This window comes from Balaenoptera ricei, chromosome 19, assembly GCF_028023285.1.
Source record: "Balaenoptera ricei isolate mBalRic1 chromosome 19, mBalRic1.hap2, whole genome shotgun sequence".
Lineage (NCBI taxonomy): Eukaryota > Metazoa > Chordata > Mammalia > Artiodactyla > Balaenopteridae > Balaenoptera > Balaenoptera ricei.
This window is the reverse complement of record NC_082657.1, coordinates 4,387,144-4,408,778: the sequence shown is the minus strand read 5'-3', so window position 1 is coordinate 4,408,778 and position 21,635 is coordinate 4,387,144. Positions and strand designations below refer to the sequence as shown.

The window sequence follows — 21,635 nt, the reverse complement described above, 5'->3', positions numbered from 1 at the left end:
TGAATCAACAGAGCTTCAATCTTGTCCTTAAAAACAGGGATCAGAAGCTTGGTTGTTCAAGGCAGGGCTTCTCAAGAGCCTGACCATGGAGAAAGATTCGCAAGCACAGGTCTTACCTTTTGGATGGAATGTGTCTTCTAATATGGTTCTCTAATACCGTATGTCTCTGCACAAAAACTCTGAGTGGGGTCCAGGCATTCCTAGTGCTTTTAAGAGAATTTTATGGGCATATTGGTGAATGTCATAGTTCCTGAAATAAAACACACACACTTCCAGTAGTGACAGTTGGGGAGATTCTTTTAATTTTATACAGCATGAGACAAGAATAGGAGTATAAAGATAGTTCTGGTGTACTATGAGGATTACTACTTGAGTTTTGTGACAGAACTTCTGGGTCCTGACAAGTTGTTTAACCTTTGTGAGTCTCAGATTGCTCCTTCGAGGTGGCACCTGCCCTGCAAATCTCAGTTGAGTACTGTGAGGCTCATGGGGACCTTCCTGTGCAATCATTTGGTAAATAGAAGGCACTATGCTTGTGTGAGTCTTCCCATTATAGGGCATGTAACTGTATTCTAAAACAGGGGATTCTCAATTTAAGAGCAACTTATGCTCGTGTAAGAGCATACCACCTCCAAAGCCATTCTCAGTGTCTTGGTGTGAGTCTCTTTTGGTTCATCTTGCTTGGGACTCTCTGTGGTTCTTGTACCTGGATATCTGTTTCTTTCTTCAGGGTCAGGAATTTTTCAGCCATAATTTCATCAAATATATATATATTTTTAATTATTTATTTTATTTTATTTTTGGCTGCATTGGGTCTTTGTTGCTGCATGCAGGCTTCCTCTAGTTGTGGCGAGGCGGGGGGCTGCTCTTCCTTGCGGTGCACAGGCTTCTCATTGTGGTGGCTTCTCTTGTTGTGGAGCACAGGCTCTAGATGTGCAGGCTTTGGTAGTTGTGGCTCGGCTCTAGAGCACAGGCTCAGTAGTTGTGGCACATGGGCTTAGTTGCTCCGCGGCACGTGGGATCTTCCTGGACGAGGGCTCGAACCCGTGTCCCCTGCATAAGCAGGTGGTTTCCCAACCACTGTGTCACCAGGGAAGCCCCCATCAAATACATTTTTAACCCTTTTCTCACTTCTCCTTCTGGGACCCCTATAGTGGGAATGTTAGTACACTTGATGTTGTCCCAGAGGTCTCTTAAACTGTCCTCATTTTTAAAAAATTTGTTTTTCTTTTTGATGTTATGATTAGATGATTACCATTATTCTGTCTTCCGGATTACTTATACTTTCTTCTATATCACCTAGTCTGCTGTTAATTCCTTCTAGTGAGGTTTTCATTTCAGTTATTGTATTATTCAACTCTGACTGATTTTTTATTATGTTTTTTGTTCCTTGTTAAAATTCTCACTGTGTTCATCTATTTTTCCCCTCAAGTTCCGTTAGCATGCTTGTTACGAATGCTTTGAACTCTTTATCTGGTAAGTTGTGTATCTCTCTTTCATTAGTTGTTTTTTCAGTTATTTTTTTCTTTTTCTTTCATTTGAAACAAATTCCTCTGTCTTCTCATTTTGGTTAACTTTCTCTGTCTCAATGAAATTAGGTGAGTCAGTAAGCCTGTCCTTATGTGGGAGCATCTCTATGCAGTTGCGTGTGCCCAGTGGCTTTGCTGGGAGAGCTGGATCTGAAGTAAGCACAGGTCACGTCTTCCCCAGGGTTGCCATCAGCTGTCACCTTGGTGGGAAGTGCGGCTGGAGATGGAGGAGATAGAGCCAGAGCCAGGTGCGAGCAGGAGCTTTCCCTCCCCTCTGCTCAGTGGCCATCACCACCCTATTAGGGGTGGGGTTGGGTCCCAAGGTGTGGAGCAGAAGCCCTGAGGGTAGGGTCCAAGCTGGTTCTGTTTCCTCTGAGTGTGTGCCCTCCATCCTCCTGGCAACAGCACCTTCAACCCAAAAAGAGCGGTGCTGAAGGAAGAGGGGTCAGAGCAGGTGCCCGGTGTGGGCTGGAGTGTGCTGGGACGTTCCTGGCATGTCAGTCAGAGTTCCAGACAGCTCCTGATCAGCCGCTTCCGTGAGCGCCAGTAATGACTGCTCTCCCCTTGTTCAGATGCAGTGCCGGGTCTAGCCTGCTCTTCACCACCCCCCACCCCACCCCCCGCTGCCCCAAGTGCACACTCCCCTGCAGCGGTAGTCTTTTCCCTAGTGGGGAGCTGCGCTGGAGCTAGAGGGGCTGGGACGGGCACTTGGTGTGGGCCAGGGCATTCACTGGAGCAGTCGGGACACTGGCCAGAGCCCCGGGCAGTTTCAGTCTGCTTCCTTCACCACCTTGTTCCTGGGAGTAAGTGAGCTTGAGTGTGCCCTTCACAAGTGGAATCTGTTTCTTACAGCCCTCCTTGAAGTCCCACTGGTTTTCAAACTAACCAAGGGGAATTGTCTTCCTGGGGTTGGACCCCAGGGCTGGGGTGCCCAGTATGTGGTTTGAACCCCTTACTCTCCAGGGAGGATCTCCAAGCTTGTGATATGCCTGTGGATCCCACCCTGATTGCTTCACCTCCCTTCCTGCCTGACTCTGTGTATATCTTTCTTTACGGCCTTGGTTGTACAGGAGTCCTTTTACCAGTTTCCACTTAGTTTTGCAAGAGAATTTTCCCCCATGTAGATGTAAAAATATTTTTGATATGTTCATAGGGGGAGATGAGCCCAGCATCCTCCTCCTCCACCATCCTGATCGCCTTCCCCCGGGTCTAACATGGTTTGACTCCTCAGTTGGATTTTTTTTGTTGTTTTCAAGAGATCTAGTTAAAACATTTGGATTAAAGTAAAATAATGAAATATATATGTCATGGCTTTTTAACCTATTAAAAACACAACATGACCATATAATAGATTTTACAGTAGGTCATCAGTATAATTAAATGGTACTATTACAACATTTATTAAGGTACAATTTCCCAGTACTATTACTTGATGAATAACAAACATAATCTAACATACTATGTGTGTGTGTATATATATATATAATGTATATATTATATATATAGATTATGTTATGTATAACATAACATACTATGCATATATATATACACACATATATACATATATATATATATATATATACACATATATGTGTGTGTATATATATATGTATGTTTATGGTCTAATATGTGGTAAATATTTCAAAGTGCCTCTTCTCAGCTAAAAATTTGTATTTCTCTATTTCCAGGCCACAAGGTTCAACATATCAATATCCATTATTTCAAACTCAATCTTTGTTTTTCAAATGATTGTATCTTTAATACTTTACAGAGATAGCTATATTAAAATATTTCCTATACTTGAGACAACAATTTTGCTCCTGCAGAAATCCACCTGCCATTAACTCCACACAAACAAAAAGGATTCATGACTTTCTTCCCCAAATAACTATTCCTCCACTGTGTGTGGATAGTAAAAACCTCCACTTAATTCCTCATGTAATTGACATGAGAGTACTCCTTCAAATCTCTTTCTTTCCAATATGGTCAGCTGGTATCCTCATACTATACAGAAAAATCTGTCTTCTACAGATGCCAAAACCTGTGCCATCTTATCCCAAACATCATGTCTTTTTAAATTTTCTCACTCACCTCATGTTTTCTTTTTTCTTTTTTTTAAATTGTCCAAAACATCTTTATACTCTCTTTTTCCCCACTCCATTTAATCTGGCCATTGCTACGTGAAAAAAAAAATTAAATATGCTGTCTTCCTATATATCATTATACTTCACATGAGCACCATCTTTATAACAATGTAACATACAAATTTCATAACTTGGCTCCCAATATACCTACTCTCTGAAACTGATTTCCATTCCATCTTCACCCCATGATACCTCATTACTCCCTGAGAACATTTTTCTCTTCAGTTTCTTGAATGACCATCCTACATGCTATTCTTTTTTTTATGGAACTTTTCCAGAAATTCCACGTTTAGTTAATTTCTGGATAAATTCATTATGTGAAATTGAAAGTTACACACTCAAAGACATCCTCAGGACGTCCAGATTGTGTCAGGCTCTACTGTTCTTTTGTTTCTGTTTTTTTAAAATTTCATTGACTCTGAACTACTCCACTACAAACATTAATACAATTCAATTGTATAAGTAATTACATAATAATTACATAATGTTTCACTTACAGTTGCTACTACTTTTCATCATTTTTTATGGGGCAGAATTTTATGTCTTGTGCACCATTCCCTTGTGATGTGACTTCCATAATTTCACTTACAGCTCCGTGAGGATGAGTGGATACACAAGTGAACATGGTACAAAAACATAACTTTATCTCTTTCTGATAAGATCAGTAGCTTTTGCATTCCTTACACAGGCAAAGCAGAGCCTGTATTACATTGACGTTATGGCTCGTGAGAAGAAAGGGACTGACAGTTGGGAAACATGCAGCAACCAATGCAGAGATGTTCACTAGTAACCAACTGGGATTATTAAAAAGAGCAATACAGACTTGGAAGATGGAGGAGAGAGTGTAAAATGATACAAAGGTGTTTACAAGGACAAGGAGTCTTCAGGTTGCTCTGGCCTCAAGGGTGAATCTGTGCGAAAGATTTTTCCTATGAATGTGTTGGACCCGCTGCTTATGCCTGTACAGGATAAAAATCATGGAGCCACTGGCCCAGAGCATGAGCCCCAAGCATAAAACATCAGGAAATGACCACAATGTTGCAAGGAGTGAAAGTGTAATTCTGTTATTACCTACCCCAGCACAGTATCCCAAATCCTTTGTCGTGATGTTTCTGTTGCTCCATTTGCCAGTCGTACACATAGGAAAAATGATATTTACCAGCATTTGCAGGATCCAACACAAGAAAATATAGGAGCCAATGTGCTTGGGAGCTTTCACTTTCATTTATGCCCATCTAGAGTTTCTGGGGCTGATCATGATGGCCTGGAAGACACTCAAGAGTCACTTTCCATGTATGAACAACTGCAATGAAAGCCGTGCATGTGACAATTTTGCTTTTCTTCACAAATCTATGAGGCAGACACTACTATTCCTTTCATTGTAAAGATGGGGAGAATACAGACACAGAGAAGTTAGGTATTTGTTTAAAAGTACGCCTTGTTTAGGGGCAAAATGGAGAATTTAGTTTGGCTGTGCCTATTTTAAAGACAGAGGGTTTAATTGTCCTGCTGTGCTAAAAAGCTTGTTATGTTAGCTACATTCTTTGACTGATTCAGGTATATATTTAGTCTTATTTTTAATACCTTGATTTTATTTGATATTGCTGGTATGTTATTTTATAATTTTGATTGTAACAACCTTCAATTTAATTGTAAAGATTTATTCTATGGGACAAAAGCAATTACAAATGAGGATTTAGAAATCTTACTAAAATGTCAGATGTGCTGATTGCAGCATAATACTGCCGGGTCCTGCCCAATGACTTGGACTTAATGAATTCAAGAATCGCTCTATATTAGGATGACAAGAGAAGACGTGCTGCCTTTTCGCCAAGAAGAAAAATACAATAGCACCGATCATGGGAATTATTGAACAATCTCATGTCTTGCTTAGATTATGGGATGTCAAACACCAGTACAGGATAAAATCACTTGGGGTTAGAAATGAAATTATTACTAATTTCAGATCATATAATTATCTATTCATTAATATCTGACTTAAGTAAAACTATTATCAAGGAGGCGAGTTGTGTGAAAGATACTAATATATGACATAATTTCAAAAGTAGATGTATAATAAGAAGTGGAGTTTGTGCATTTTATAAGTTTAAATTTAGATCTTTGAGTTTTTATTAGAATCTTTTAAAACCAGAGAAAAGCTCAGAGGATACTTTTGAGTCTGACAGCTTCTGTCTGAAATGCAGGATTTTAGTTACCTTTTCTTTAAATGGTGTTTCCTTCACTTCAGGAGGAAGACAGCCTCACCACCATCAGCAGGCAGTGGATGATTTCAGTAGGGACACAATTACTGTCTTTGTTAAGCACTTTATACTCTCAGAGTTAGAGAAAATATTTCTATTCCAGGATTTTTCATTCAAATACACCGTTTCTTTACTGGATTAGACGATTCCTGTAGGTTCACCATACAGCAAATTACAAGCATGGAGGTATTATAGGCACTCCTCTAGTGATTCTAGAAACTGTCTGTGATCCCAGTAGGGTGGGCTAAAAATGATTGGTTTCAGAACTATAGTCCTTAAACAGCTGAAAGGAATCATCACTTGCATTAAACATCATTAAACTCTCAGCGAGGGTTACATGTAATCATATATGGAGACACTGAGTGATTTGGGATGTCTAGGACCCCGATTACTCTTCATAGTTCAGTTGATACCTCAGAAATGATTTCTCTTTCCTGTGGGCTTTTTTCAGTGGATCAGTTTCAGACCCCGAAAAATTCCGATTTCCAATATGATCACTAACTCTGACTTCCAATATGCCTACTTCCCTTACAGCCTCTGACTGTCAGACTGAAAGAGAAAGTACTCACCAGACTCCATCCCTCTGTTTGGACAGTGAGCACAGAGTGAAGGTCATGACATCCAGACAGAAGTTCAATTATTATTTCATCTGGAACGGCATTGACAGTGCGGTCTTGGGGAACTGAAGACGTTTCTGAACAACTTTTTCCCGGTTGCTAGTTACTAAAACCAATTACAAGTTTCTAATTAGCATCTCCAAAGAGACCACTGAAGTGTTTGGGAAAGGCTCTTCCTTTTCCATGATTTGGGGAGCAGCTGGGGTCTCACATGGAGGAGCACGGGGTACTGAGGTCTGACACGTGAGGGAGTGGCAGTGCAACACATGTTTCTCATGGATGCTGTTTCCCAGAGCCATTTTTCCACCCCAAAGTGAGTTTTCTCCTAATCTTCACACCAGTGAGTCACACCATAATTTAATGAGCAAAGAAACAAAGTACCTGAGAAGGATGTTCAAAGAAATACAGTAAAAGGACGAACTCTAAGTCAAGCATTTGTTGAAAATTATATTGGAACTCTAGATGATCTGGAAATTCTGTAGGAAAATGTACTTTACTCATACTGATAAGTCAGTAGTGATAGGAAATCTAAATAGAACAAAAGCAATAAAAAAGGAGAAATTTATGAGGGCTGTACAAACAAAAGCACCAGCATTTGATGCTTTAAAAGGTCATTCCTCCAGATGTCAGATAGGCCAATGCTACTGACCGTTCAAGAGCATCGAATGGTTGCCATCGTCCTCTTATTTGTTGCTGGATTTTCCATAATGAACCCTGATTACTCTTGTACTTATTCAAGAAATATAAAACATGACTTCAAATCAAATCTTTGGGTTTTCTACAAACAAATCTACATTTTATCTGGGTCCATTATCCAATATCTTTCAATATCCAAGTAAGGTGTAAGAGCCATAATGGTGGACATCCCCTAATATGCACAACCACCCACCCCAACCCACCCACAGTGATACACACACACTTGCAAAGCCACTCATGCATTCACAATCAAATAGTCACGTAAACTCACATACTTACACACATACATCCTCACAGATCCACCACAAACACTCATCCCCAGACTTACTATTTAGAGATACACACTCACATTACTACACACTTAGTATGATGCATACGCAAACTCACAGTCTCATTTTCATTCAAAAAAATCAAACTCATATAGTCAGCATATGTGTGTTGATATTGTGTTCATATATGAAGGAAATAGTGGTATTTTCAGACCCCCTTTTATCAAGTCACCCTTTATACTCCTTCCAACTCTGTAATCAACTCAGGAGGATGACATTACAACATCCAGAATGTAAAAAGTGAAATGCATTGCCACTTTATTTTTTTATTTTTTTGAAAGAATTAAATTTATGCCCAATTAATCGGGCCATAGTTATCAAATACTTCTTTTTGTTTTTTAAAAATATTTGTTTATTTTATTTATTATTTATTTTGGCTGCACCGGGTCTTAGTTGTGGCACATGGGAATCTTCAGTTGTGAACTCTTACTTGTGGCATGCATGCAGCATCTAGTTCCCTGACCAGGGGTTGAACCTGGGCCCCCTGCACTGGGAGCATGGAGTCTTACCCACTGGACCACCAGGGAAGTCCCGCATTGCCACTTTAGATGAAGACACTTAGCAAAAGAGACTGTTGGAGGAGTTACAACGCACAGGTGTGTGATAGAGCAAGGTAAGAGCGAGAGCACAGGAAAAGGGTGGCATAGAGAGAAGGAGGTGGTGCAGACAGAGAGCCCAGAGATGTGGGAATGTGAAACGGAGGGTAGAGAATAGAAGGTTAAAAGGCACCGTTTCGTTCATGTCATGGAGGGGTTAAAGAGCACTGGTGAGTTTAAGGGTAGAGGTGATAGAGCATGAAAGGAACTTAAGGGTCCAGGAGATGCTGGATGTTGCGGTACTAAGGGTGTAGGGCGTCATGGGAACGAAGAAGATGATAGGGATGGCAAGATAATGGGCCAAGGTAGATAAAGAGCAGGAATGGGTAAAAAGGCCCAGGAGAATTAATGTCTATGAGGAGTTGAAGAAAAGGAGAGATTGAGCAAGATAATGAGTTGGGTACCTGGTGGTCCAAGGCAGAAGTGGGGGTAGGAAGGGGAGCTGGAGATGTAGGGATAATGGAAGAGAGGTCAAAAGGAGCTAGGGAGGATAGTGGACACCAGTGGGCTAAAGGGCCTGGAGTAAGGACAGGATTACAGGGTTGGCATAGTCACGGTGGTCATGGGGATGCTGAGGAAACCGGATGGTTGGGAATTCAGGTGGGAGTGAAGGAGGACCCAGAGGATGAAGAGTGCTGGGGGCAATGGAAGGCTAAAATGTTTGGCTGGCATGCCTGGAATGGAGATGTCAAAGATAAACAGCCAGACATTAAAGTAGTGAAAACAGATTATATTCAGTAACTACTGACAGTAGGGGAAAGAGCCGAGCTCCATTCCAATATGTGCAAAGGTGAGAGGGTGTTTTAAAGGGAGAATGAGGGAGGAGGGGTTGGTGAGTGAAGGCTTGGTAGAATCAGAGAAGGGAAACATTACAAAGGGTTGGTCATTGTAAAAGCAATTAGGCCAGCTGCATTTACTAGCTGGCAATTATTATTATAATTATTATTATTTACAGGCACAGCTTGTTTTATTGTGCTTTGCTTTATGGTGCTTCCCAGATACTGCGTTTTTTACAAATTGAACGTTTGTGGCAACCCTGCATCGAGCAAGTCTCTTGGCACCATTTTCCAACAGCATTTCTAGCTGGCAGTTATTGAAGTTAGGATTCTGTTCTCCCGAAGACACTAAAAGACAGAGGCTCTATCCTTCCTGATGATTCTGTATTAAAGGAATCACTCTCTGGTGCTGAGGAAGACACTTCTGAATTGTAAAAGATACATCTTCACAGCCATAAGCCCCTTAAGTAAATGCACTAAGAAGGAGGTCAGGGGCCAATCATTAGGTGTTGGCTAGAATATACATAAAATTCTTTTAGCAGCATTGAGACTTTTCAAGCAGGCATTTTATTTGGATGCAGGGTGGGGAGGGGTAAAGATGGGGTCATCCCAGGGACATGGCATTATACTGCTAGAAGCTATTCTACAGTTTATTCCTGTCTTAGTGCAGATTTTTGGACAGAGTCATTACATGCAGATGCCACACATTGTGTTTTACCTTGTTGTTTTTTTTTTTTTTTTTTTTTGGAGAGACCACTTTGTTTTTTTTTTTTTTTTTTTTTTTGTTTTTTTTCCACACACACACACACACTGTATTTTATTTTTACAAGAGATAAATCGACTGACACCAAGCATTGTACATGGATGACCACAACAAAAGCAACAATGATTGCAATTACCAAACATGAAACACACTCATACTATGTCATAGTATTGACATTCAGTCCAGTAATCCTCCACTGTAACAGCTCCTTTACTTTGCAGTGAAAATTGATTTGTATATTCTTTGCCTCTGAGTCCTTGTGGAATTTTTTTTTTTTTTTTTTTAAATTCAGACAGAAAGTCACAAAAATTATACTCATCCTCATCAGTTCACTCAGTCCCATGTAATTAATTTTTTTTTTTCATCTTGATCTTTTGTTAGCACTTTTATGAGTTCATCAGTTTTTCATTAGAGTTCTGAAAATGCTTATTCATTCAGTTCAGCAGTACAGTCCGTTACCAGAAACCTGTACTTGTCAGAGTCTTTTCCATGTATTTCTTGAAGATGAAACCCTTTTATAGGAACATATTTGCAAAATCATCAGAGTACACCCAGAACTGTCTGTAAATGACAAAAGACTTAAAAATGACCACGGTTAAAGATTTGATGACAGTTCATAATAATGCAGTTGACAAGAAAATTAGTTATTTCTGAGATATACATTTTAAAGTAATAAATAGGATTATTACTTATAACATTATACCAGAACATATAAGATTTTTAGAAATTTCATGTAATGTCTGAAACATTTATATTAACATATTTCCATACATATTTCCATACAAGTACAAATATAAGATTTTTAGAAATTTCATGTAATGTCTGAAACATTTATATTAACATATTTCCATACATATTTCCATACAAATACAAATATGATTTTTAGAAATTTCATGTAATGTCTGAAACATTTATATTAACATATTTCCATACATATTTCCATACAAATACAAATATAAGATTTTTAGAAATTTCATGTAATGTCTGAAACATTTATATTAACATGTTTCCATACAAATAACCCAATGAAAGTTTAGTATTAGTTGTTTTGTTTGTTTTTTTATACTGCAGGTTCTTATTAGGCATCAGTTTTATACACATCAGTGTATACATGTCAATCCCAATCGCCCAATTCAGCACACCACCATCCCCACCCCACCGCAGTTTTCCCCCCTTGGTGTCCATATGTCCATTCTCTACATCTGTGTCTCAACTTCTGCCCTGCAAACTGGCTCATCTGTACCATTTTTCTAGGTTCCGCATACATGCATTAATATACGATATTTGTTTTTCTCTTTCTGACTTACTTCACTCTGTATGACAGTCTCTAGATCCATCCACGTCTCAACAAATGACTCAATTTCGTTCCTTTTTATGGCTGAGTAATATTCCATTGTATATATGTACCACATCTTCTTTATCCATTCGTCTGTTGATGGGCATTTAGGTTGCTTCCATGACCTGGCTATTGTAAATAGTGCTGCAATGAACATTCGGGTGCATGTGTCTTTTTGAATTACGGTTTTCTCTGGGTATATGCCCAGTAGTGGGATTGCTGGGTCATATGGTAATTCTATTTTTAGTTTTTTAAGGAACCTCCATATTGTTCTCCATAGTGGCTGTATCAATTTACATTCCCACCAACAGTGCAAGAGGGTTCCCTTTTCACCACACCCTCTCCAGCATTTGTTGTTTGTAGATTTTCTGATGATGCCCATTCTAACAGGAGTGAGGTGATACCTCATTGTAGTTTTGATTTGCATTTCTCTAATAATTAGTGATGTTGAGCATCTTTTCATGTGCTTCGTGGCCATCTGTATGTCTTCTTTGGAGAAATGTCTATTTAGGTCTTCTGCCCATTTTTGGATTGGGGTGTTTGTTTCTTTGATATTGAGCTGAATGAGCTGTTTATATATTTTGGAGATTAATCCTTTGTCCGTTGATTCATTTGCAAATATTTTCTCCCATTCTGAGGGTTGTCTTTTCGTCTTGTTTATGGTTTCCTTTGCTGTGCAAAAGCTTTGAAGTTTCATTAGGTCCCATTTGTTTATTTTTGTTTTTATTTCCATTACTCTAGGAGGTGGATCAAAAAAGATCTTGCTGTGATTTATGTCAAAGAGTGTTCTTCCTATGTTTTCCTCTAAGAGTTTTATAGTGTCCACTCTTATATTTAGGTCTCTAATCCATTTTGAGTTTATTTTTGTGTATGGTGTTAGGGAGTATTCTAATTTCATTCTTTTACATGTAGCTGTCCAGTTTTCCCAGCACCACTTATTGAAGAGACTGTCTTTTCTCCATTGTATATCTTTGCCTCCTTTGTCATAGATTAGTTGACCATAGGTGCGTGGGTTAATCTCTGGGCTTTCTATCTTGTTCCATTGATCTATGTTTCTGTTTTTGTGCCAGTACCATATTGTCTTGATTACTGTAGCTTTGTAGTATAGTCTGAAGTCAGGGAGTCTGATTCCTCCAGCTCCATTTTTTTGCCTCAAGACTGCTTTGCCTATTCGGGGTCTTTTGTGTCTCCATACAAATTTTAAGATGATTTGTTCTAGCTCCGTAAAAAATGCCATTGGTAATTTGATAGGGATTGCATTGAATCTGTAGATTGCTTTGGGTAGTATACTCATTTTCACAATGTTGATTCTTCCAATCCAAGAACATGGTATATCTCTCCATCTGTTGGTATCATCTTTAATTTCTTTCATCAGTGTCTTATAGTTTTCTGCATACAGGTCTTTTGTCTCCCTAGGTAGGTTTATTCCTAGGTATTTTATTCTTTTTGTTGCAATGGTAAATGGGAGTGTTTCCATAATTTCTCTTTCAGATTTTTCATCATTAGTGTATAGGAATGCAAGAGATTTCTGTGCATTAATTTTGTATCCTGCAACTTTACCATATTCATTAATTAGCTCTAGCAGTTTTCTGGTGGCAGTTTTAGGATTCTCTATGTATAGTATCATGTCATCCGCAAACAGTGACAGTTTTACTTCTTCTTTTCCAATTTGTATTCCTTTTATTTCTTTTTCTTCTCTGATTGCCGTGGCTAGGACTTCCAAAACTATGTTGAATAATAGTGGTGAGAGTGGACATCCTTGTCTCGTTCCTGATCTTAGAGGAAATGCTTTCAGTTTTTCACCATTGAGAATGATGTTTGCTGTGGGTTTGTCATATATGGCCTTTATTATGTTGAGGTAGGTTCCCTCTATGCCCACTTTCTGGAGAGTTTTTATCAGAAATGGGTGTTGAATTTTGTCAAAAGCTTTTTCTGCATCTATTGAGATGATCATATGGTTTTTATTCTTCAATTTGTTAATATGGTGTATCACATTGATTGATTTGCGTATATTGAAGAATCCTTGCATCCCTGGGATAAATCCCACTTGATCGTGGTGTATGATCCTTTTAATGTGTTGTTGGATTCTGTTTGCTAGTATTTTGTTGAGGATTTTTGCATCTATATTCATCAGTGATATTGGTCTGTAATTTTCTTTTTTTGTAGTGTCTTTGTCTGGTTTTGGTATCAGGGTGATGGTGGCCTCATAGAATGAGTTTGGGAGTGTTCCTTCCTCTGCAATTTTTTGGAAGAGTTTGAGAAGGATGGGTGTTAGCTCTTCTCTAAATGTTTGATAGAATTCACCTGTGAAGCCATCTGGTCCTGGACTTTTGTTTGTTGGAAGATTTTTAATCACAGTTTCAATTTCATTACTTGTGATTGGTCTGTTCATATTTTCTATTTCTTCCTGGTTCAGTCTTGGAAGGTTATACCTTTCTAAGAATTTGTCCATTTCTTCCAGGTTGTCCATTTTATTGGCATAAAGTTGCTTGTAGTAGTCTCTTAGGATGCTTTGTATTTCTGCAGTGTCTGTTGTAACTTCTCCTTTTTCATTTCTGATTTTATTGATTTGAGTCCTCTCCCTCTTTTTCTTGATGAGTCTGGCTAATGGTTTATCAATTTTGTTTATCTTCTCAAAGAACCAACTTTTAGTTTTATTGATCTTTGCTATTGTTTTCTTTGTTTCTATTTCATTTATTTCTGCTCTGATCTTTATGATTTCTTTCCTTCTGCTAACTTTGGGTTTTGTTTGTTCTTCTTTCTCTAGTTTCTTTAAGTGTAAGGTTAGATTGTTTACTTGAGCTTTTTCTTGTTTCTTTAGGTAGGCTTGTATAGCTATAAACTTCCCTCTTAGAACTGCTTTTGCTGCATCCCATAAGTTTTGGGTCGTCGTGTTTTCATTGTCATTTGTCTCTAGGTATTTTTTGATTTCCTCTTTGATTTCTTCAGTGATCTCTTGGTTATTTAGTAACGTATTGTTTAGCCTCCATGTGTTTGTCCTTTTTACGTTTTTTTCCCTGTAATTCATTTCTAATCTCATAGCGTTGTGGTCAGAAAAGATGCTTGATATGATTTCAATTTTCTTAAATTTACTGAGGCTTGATTTGTGACCCAAGATGTGATCTATCTTGGAGAATGTTCCGTGCGCACTTGAGAAGAACGTGTAATCTGCTGTTTTTGGATGGAATGTCCGATATATATCAATTAAATCTATCTGGTCTATTGTGTCATTTAAAGCTTCTGTTTCCTTATTTATTTTCATTTTGGATGATCTGTCCATTGGTGTAAGTGAGGTGTTAAAGTCCCCCACTATTATTGTGTTACTGTCGATTTCCTCTTTTATAGCTGTTAGCAGTTGCCTTATGTATTGAGGTGCTCCTATGTTGGGTGCATATATATTTATAATTGTTATATCTTCTTCTTGGATTGATCCCTGGATCATTATGTAGTGTCCTTCCTTGTCTCTTGTAACATTCTTTAATTTAAAGTCTATTTTATCTGATATGAGTATAGCTACTCCAGCTTTCTTTTGATTTCCATTTGCATGGAATATCTTTTTCCATCCCCTCACTTTCAGTCTGTATGTGTCCCTAGGTCTAAAGTGGGTCTCTTGTAGACAGCATATATATGGGTCTTGTTTTTGTATCCATTCAGCCAGTCTATGTCTTTTGGTTGGGGCATTTAATCCATTCACGTTTAAGGTAATTATCGATATGTATGTTCCTATGACCATTTTCTTAATTGTTTTGTGTTTGTTTTTGTAGGTCCTTTTCTTCTCTTGTGTTTCCCACTTAGAGAAGTTCCTTTAGCATTTGTTGTAGAGCTGGTTTGGTGGTGCTGAATTCTCTTAGCTTTTGCTTGTCTGTAAAGCTTTTGATTTCTCCATCAAATCTAAATGAGATCCTTGCCGGGTAGAGTAATCTTGGTTGTAGGTTCTTCCCTTTCATCACTTTAAGTATATCATGCCACTCCCTTCTGGCTTGCAGAGTTTCTGCTGAGAAATCAGCTGTTAACCTTATGGGAGTTCCCTTGTATGTTATTTGTCGTTTTTCCCTTGCTGCTTTCAATAACTTTTCTTTGTCTTTAATTTTTGCCACTTTGATTACTATGTGTCTCGGCGTGTTTCTCCTTGGGTTTATCCTGTATGGGACTCTCTGCGCTTCCTGGACTTGGGTGGCTATTTCCTTTCCCATGTTAGGGAAGTTTTCGACTATAATCTCTTCAAATATTTTCTCTGGTCCTTTCTCTCTCTCTTCTCCTTCTGGGACCCCTATAATGCGAATGTTGTTGCGTTTAATGTTATCCCAGAGGTCTCTTAGGCTGTCTTCATTTCTTTTCATTCTTTTTTCTTTAGTCTGTTCCGCAGCAGTGAATTCCATCATTCTGTCTTCCAGGTCACTTATCCGTTCTTCTGCCTCAGTTATTCTGCTATTGATTCCTTCTAGTGTAGTTTTCATTTCAGTTATTGTATTGGTCATCTCTGTTTGTTTGTTCTTTAATTCTTCTAGGTCTTTGTTAATCATTTCTTGCATCTTCTCAATCTTTGCCTCCATTCTTATTCCGAGGTCCTGGATCATCTTCACTATCATTATTCTGAATTCTTTTTCTGGAAGGTTGCCTATCTCCACTTCATTTAGTTGTTTTTCTGGGGATTTTTCTTGTTCCTTCATCTGGTACATAGCCCTCTGCCTTTTCATCTTCTCTATCTTTCTGTAACTGTGGTTTTTGGTCCACAGGCTGCAGGATTATAGTTTTTCTTGCTTCTGTTGTCTGCCCTCTGGTGGTTGAGGCTATCTAAGAGGCTTGATGGGAGGCTCTGGTGGTGGGTAGAGCTGACTGTTGCTGTGGCGGTCAGAGCTCAGTAAAACCTTAATCCACTTGACTGTTGATGGGTGGGGCTGGGTTCCCTCCCTGTTGCTGTGGCGGTCAGAGCTCAGTAAAACCTTAATCCACTTGACTGTTGATGGGTGGGGCTGGGTTCCCTCCCTGTTGGCTGTTTTGCCTGAGGCAACCCAACACTGGAGCCTACCCGTGCTCTTTGGTGGGGTTAATGGCAGACTCTGGGAGGGCTCACGCCAAGGAGAACTTCCCAGAACCTCTGCTGCCAGTGTCCTTATCCCCACGGTGAAACAGAGCCACCACTCGCCTCTGCAGGAGACCCCCCAACACCAGCAGGTAGGTCTGGTTCAGTCTCCCCCAGGCTCACTGCTCCTTCCCCTGGGTCCTGATGCACACATTACTTTGTGTGTGCCCTCCAAGAGTGGGATCTCTGTTTCCCCCAGTCCCGTCAAAGTCCTGCAATCCAATTCCCACTAGGCTTCAAAGTCTGATTCTCTAGGAATTCCTCCTCCCGTTGCCTGACCCCCAGGTTGGGAAGCCTGACGTGGGGCTCAGAACCTTTACTCCAGTGGGTGGACTTCTGTGGTATAAGTGTTCGCCAGTCTGTGAGTCACCCACCCAGCAGTTACGGGGTTTGATTTTACTCTGCTTGCGCCCCTCCTACCGTCTCACTGTGGCTTCTCCTCTGTCCTTGGACGTGGGGTATCCTCCTTGGTGAAGTCCAGGGTCTTCCTGTCAATGATGGTCCAGCAGTCAGTTGTGATTCTGGTGCTCTCGCAAGAGGGAGTGACAGCACGTCCTTCTACTCCGCCATCTTGGTTAATCTCCCCTTGTTGTTTACTGTATATATTTGTATGCCCATAAGTATTCTTGAGGTATTTCTTCAGGGATGCAGTTAAGTGACTTGGAAACAATTTGACCCTTGTAGATTTGATGTTTACAATCTATTAGGTGGGGCCTGAGCAGAACTCAATTTAGGAATAATTGTTCCTCACTACTGAGACAAAGCCTGCTAGTTTAATTTACTCAAGGCCTCCTGAATTTTGACTTTTTCAAGTCTAACTATTTGGAATAGCTACTATAACTGGCCCTCTGTGAACCCCAGGTACTGTTTCCTCTAATCATATATATATATATTTTTTTCCTGTAGTATCAGCTAGTTTCTTCACATGTTTGTATAGTCAGTACTCTGCTGGATATTTCAGGGAGGCTTCTGCAGACTTCTGGGGTCTGTCTATATGCAGATCTCTCCGGTCTGGTAGTCTGTTCTTTGAACTCTCTCTGCCTTGATCTCCAAGGACTCTCAGCTCTCTCTTTGATGTAGGGATTCTGCTGTCCTCCCTGTGCCATGGCCTGGAAACATCCTCCTGAAAATAATCTGAGCTATCATGTGACTCACCTCTTTTGTTTCTCATTTCTCAGGGATCGTTTCCTTTATTGCCTGATGTCCACTTTTTTTTTTTTTTTTTTTTTTTTTTTTACTATCATTGTTGCATGTATTATATCTCTGTATTTGTTGTTTCAGGTGAGCGAGTAAACTAGTTCTTGTTATTCCCTCAGAAAGAAAAGTTCATTTAATTAAAAAAGTCCATTCCTGATTTACTTGACATTTTTGTTGAGGTGTGAAAACAGGAATGGATTGTAGTTTATCTTTGCTCTTCAGTAAAAATATGCCAATATTCCAACACCAATTATTTGAGAGGTTTTTCTCACTTTTCTATTTGATATTAAATTTCTTCATACGTTTTGGTTGACTTCTGAAATTTCTTTTCCAATGATCTGTCAGTCAGATATATGCAAATAACACACTTTTATTTACAGAGGCTTTGTAGTATGATTTACTATCTGGTAAAACCAGCTTTCTTCATGTTCTTTTTCAGGATTTTCCTGAATACATTTTTTTTTTTGCTTATTCAATAAGTCTCTACTCCAAGAAAAATATCTGGTATTATATATATTGGGTTTATCTAATCTTTCTATCCATGATATGACTTCAGCTTTCCCTTTCTCCAAATATGTGTGTCTGTGTGTGTGCATTATCATATAAAATACTTGATAATTTTCCATGTATAGGCTGTTCTCGTTTCTTGTTAGGTTCATTTCTATCTTATTTTATACTTTTATCAATTGCAGTCTCCTTTTCTTAGTAACTTTTAACTGAGTAGGATCTGTAGATGTGAAGACTCATGCATTGTACGTTAATGTTTTATTCTAATATATTTTTTATTGTTTTATTTTTAAATAAAATATAAGTTAATTCCTTGGGGTACATATTATTATTATTTGTATATTCGACAAGCAAATATGAATTTATCCTTTTATTTTATATGATTAATTGCCTTCACTAATGACTCCAATAAAGTGGTAAACATTTTTTTAAAATTTATTTATTTTATTCATTTATTTTTGTCTGCATTGGGTCATCATTGCTATGCGCAGGCTTTCTCTAGTTGCAGAGAGTGGGGGCTACTCTTCGTTGCGGTGCGTGGGCTTCTCATTGCTGTGGCTTCTCTCATTGTGGAGCATGGGCTCTAGGCACATTGTCTTTGCTAGTTGCAGCATGTGAGCTTCAGTAGTTGTGGCTCACAGGCTCTAGAGCTCAGGCTCAGTAGTTGTGGCTCACGGGCTTAGTTACTCCACAGCATGTGGGATCCTCCTGGACCAGGGCTCGAACCAGTATCCCCTGCATTGGCAGGTGGATTCTTAACCACTGCACCGCCAGGGAAGTCCCTAAAGTGGTAAACATTTGAAACAATATGAACCTTCTAGTTTTCTTTCCTAGTGACTTTAGTGGAAATTAATCTAATATTTCTCTGTAGGTGGAATAACTGCTCTACAGCTCAGTGATATTGATCCAGTTAAGGACATAGTAACTAATATCTTATTGGGTTTTTTTCATTATTATCACCTATTGAATTCTGCCAAAGAGCTTTGTTTGCCACTATCAATATAATTATGTCTTTCTCTAACTTTTAAAACATGATTATATTAATGTATTGCCTAAAAATTAAACCACTGAATTGCCAGTATAAGCTGCATTTGATTATGATATAATCTTTTATTAGTACCAATACTTGTAAATATTATATTCAGTAATTTTGGATCCCTAGATATATGTGAAATGTGTCAAATATTCATGGCAATCATTGTAAGATTTTAAGAATTTATTTTGTAGATAGCCTCGTCCACCAGAGGGCAGACAGCAGAAGCAAGAAGAGCTACAATCCTGCAGCCTGTGGAACAAAAACCACATTCACAGAAAGATAGACAAGATGAAAAGGCAGAGGGCTATGTACAGATGAAGGAACAAGATAAAACCCCAGAAAAACAACTAAATGAAGTGGAGATAGGCAACCTTCCAGAAAAAGAATTCAGAATAATGAGAGTGAAGATGATCCAGGACTTCGGAAAAACAATGCAGGCAAAGATCGAGAAGATGCAAGAAACATTTAACAAAGACCTAGAAGAATTAAAGAACAAACAAACAGAGATGAACAATACAATAACTGAAATGAAAACTACACTAGAAGGAATCAATAGCAGAATAACTGAGGCAGAAGAACGGATAAGTGACCTGGAAGACAGAATGGTGGAATTCACTGCTGCAGAACAGAATAAAGAAAAAAGAATGAAAAGAAATGAAGACAGCCTAAGAGACCTCTGGGACAACATTAAACGCAACAACATTTGCATTATAGGGGTCCCAGAAGGAGAAGAGAGAGAGAAAGGACCAGAGAAAATATTTGAAGAGATTATAGTCGAAAACTTCCCTAACGTGGGAAAGGAAATAGCCACCCAAGTCCAGGAAGTGCAGAGAGTCCCATACAGGATAAACCCAAGGAGAAACACGCCGAGACACATAGTAATCAAATTGGCAAAAATTAAAGACAAAGAAAAATTATTGAAAGCAGCAAGGGAAAAATGACAAATAACATACAAGGGAACTCTCATAAGGTTAACAGCTGATTTCTCAGCAGAAACTCTACAAGCCAGAAGGGAGTGGCATGATATACTTAAAGTGATGAAAGGGAAGAACCTACAAGCAACATTACTCTACCCGGCAAGGATCTCATTCAGAGTTGATGGAGAAATGAAAAGCTTTACAGACAAGCAAAAGCTAAGAGAATTCAGCACCACCAAACCAGCTCTACAACAAATGCTAAAGGAACTTCTCTAAGTGGGAAACACAAGAGAAGAAAAGGACCTACAAAAACAAACCCAAAACAATTAAGAACATGGTCATAGGAACATACATATCAATAATTACCTTAAACGTGAATGGATTAAATGCTCCAGCCAAAATACACAGGCTTGCTGAATGGATACAAAAACAAGACCCACGTATATGCTGTCTACAAGAGACCCACTTCAGACCTAGGGACACATACAGACTGAAAGTGAGGGGATGAAAAAAGATATTCCATGCAAATGGAAATCAAAAGAAAGCTGGAGTAGCTATACTCATATCAGGTAAAATAGATTTTAAATAAAGAATATTACAAGAGACAAGGAAGGACACTACATAATGATCAAGGGATCAATCCAAGAAGAAGATATAACAATTATAAATATATATGCACCCAACATAGGAGCACCTCAATACATAAGCCAACTGCTAACAGCTATAAAAGAGGAAATTGACAGTATCACAATAATAGTGGGGGACTTTAACACCTCACACCAATGGACAGATCATCCAAAATGAAAATAAATAAGGAAACTGAAGCTTTAAATGACACAATAGACCAGATAGATTTAATTGATATTTATAGGACATTCCATCCAAAAACAGCAGGTTACACTTTCTTCTCAAGTGCGCACGGAACATTCTCCAGGATAGATCACATCTTGGGTCACAAGTCAAACCTCAGTAAATATAAGAAAATTGAAATCATATCAAGCATCTTTTCTGACCACAACACCGTGAGATTAGCATGCATTACAGGGAAAAAAACGTAAAGAAAACAGACACATGGAGGCTAAAAAATACGTTACTAAATGACCAAGAGATCACTGAAGAAATCAAAGAGGAAATCAAAAAATACCTAGAGACAAATGACAATGAAAACACGACAATCTAAAACCTATGGGATGCAGCAAAAGCAGTTCTAAGAGGGAAGTTTATAGCTATACAAGGCTACCTCAAGAAACAAGAAAAATCTCAAATAAACAATCTAACCTTACACCTAAGGGAACTAGAGAAAGAAGAACAAACAAAACCCAAAGTAAGCAGAAGGAAAGAAATCATAAAGATCAGAGCAGAAATAAATGAAATAGAAACAAAGAAAACAGTAACAAAGATCAATAAAACTAAAAGCTGGTTCTTTGAGAAGATAAACAAAATTGATAAACCATTAGCCAGACTCATCAAGAAAAAGAAGGAGAGGACTCAAATCAATAAAATTAGAAATGAAAAAGGAGACGTTACAACAGACACCGCAGAAATACAAAGCATCCTAAGAGACTACTACAAGCAACTCTATGCCAATAAAATGGACAACCTGGAAGAAATGGACAAATTCTTAGAAAGGTATAACCTTCCAAGACTGAACCAGGAAGAAATAGAAAATATGAACAGACCAATCACACGTAATGAAATTGAAACTGTGATTTAAAATCTTCCAACAAACAAAAGTCCAGGACCAGATGGCTTCACAGGTGAATTCTATCAAAAATTTAGTGAAGAGCTAACACCCATCCTTCTCAAACTCTTCCAAAAAATTGCAGAGGAAGGAACACTCCCAAACTC

The 21,635-nt window shown here is 38.7% G+C and overlaps 1 protein-coding gene and 1 pseudogene across 5 annotated transcripts in view; one reads left to right on the top strand and one right to left on the bottom strand.

Moving 5' to 3' along the window:
* LOC132354091 (zinc finger protein 677-like) overlaps positions 1-21,635 on the top strand; it is a 55,564-nt gene that overhangs the window by 17,425 nt on the left and 16,504 nt on the right. The window contains exon 4 of one of the 5 annotated variants that reach the window (XM_059905719.1): positions 6,469-7,828. The exons of 3 other annotated variants lie outside the window; for them this stretch is intronic. In XM_059905719.1, coding sequence (XP_059761702.1) covers positions 6,469-6,620 — 152 coding nt within the window. In that variant the 3' untranslated portion in view covers positions 6,621-7,828. Of the gene's footprint in view, positions 1-6,468; positions 7,829-21,635 lie in introns of those variants that run through there. One more of the 5 variants, XM_059905718.1, reaches the window with a different exon arrangement.
* LOC132353837 (vomeronasal type-1 receptor 4-like) lies at positions 4,316-4,952 on the bottom strand (annotated as a pseudogene).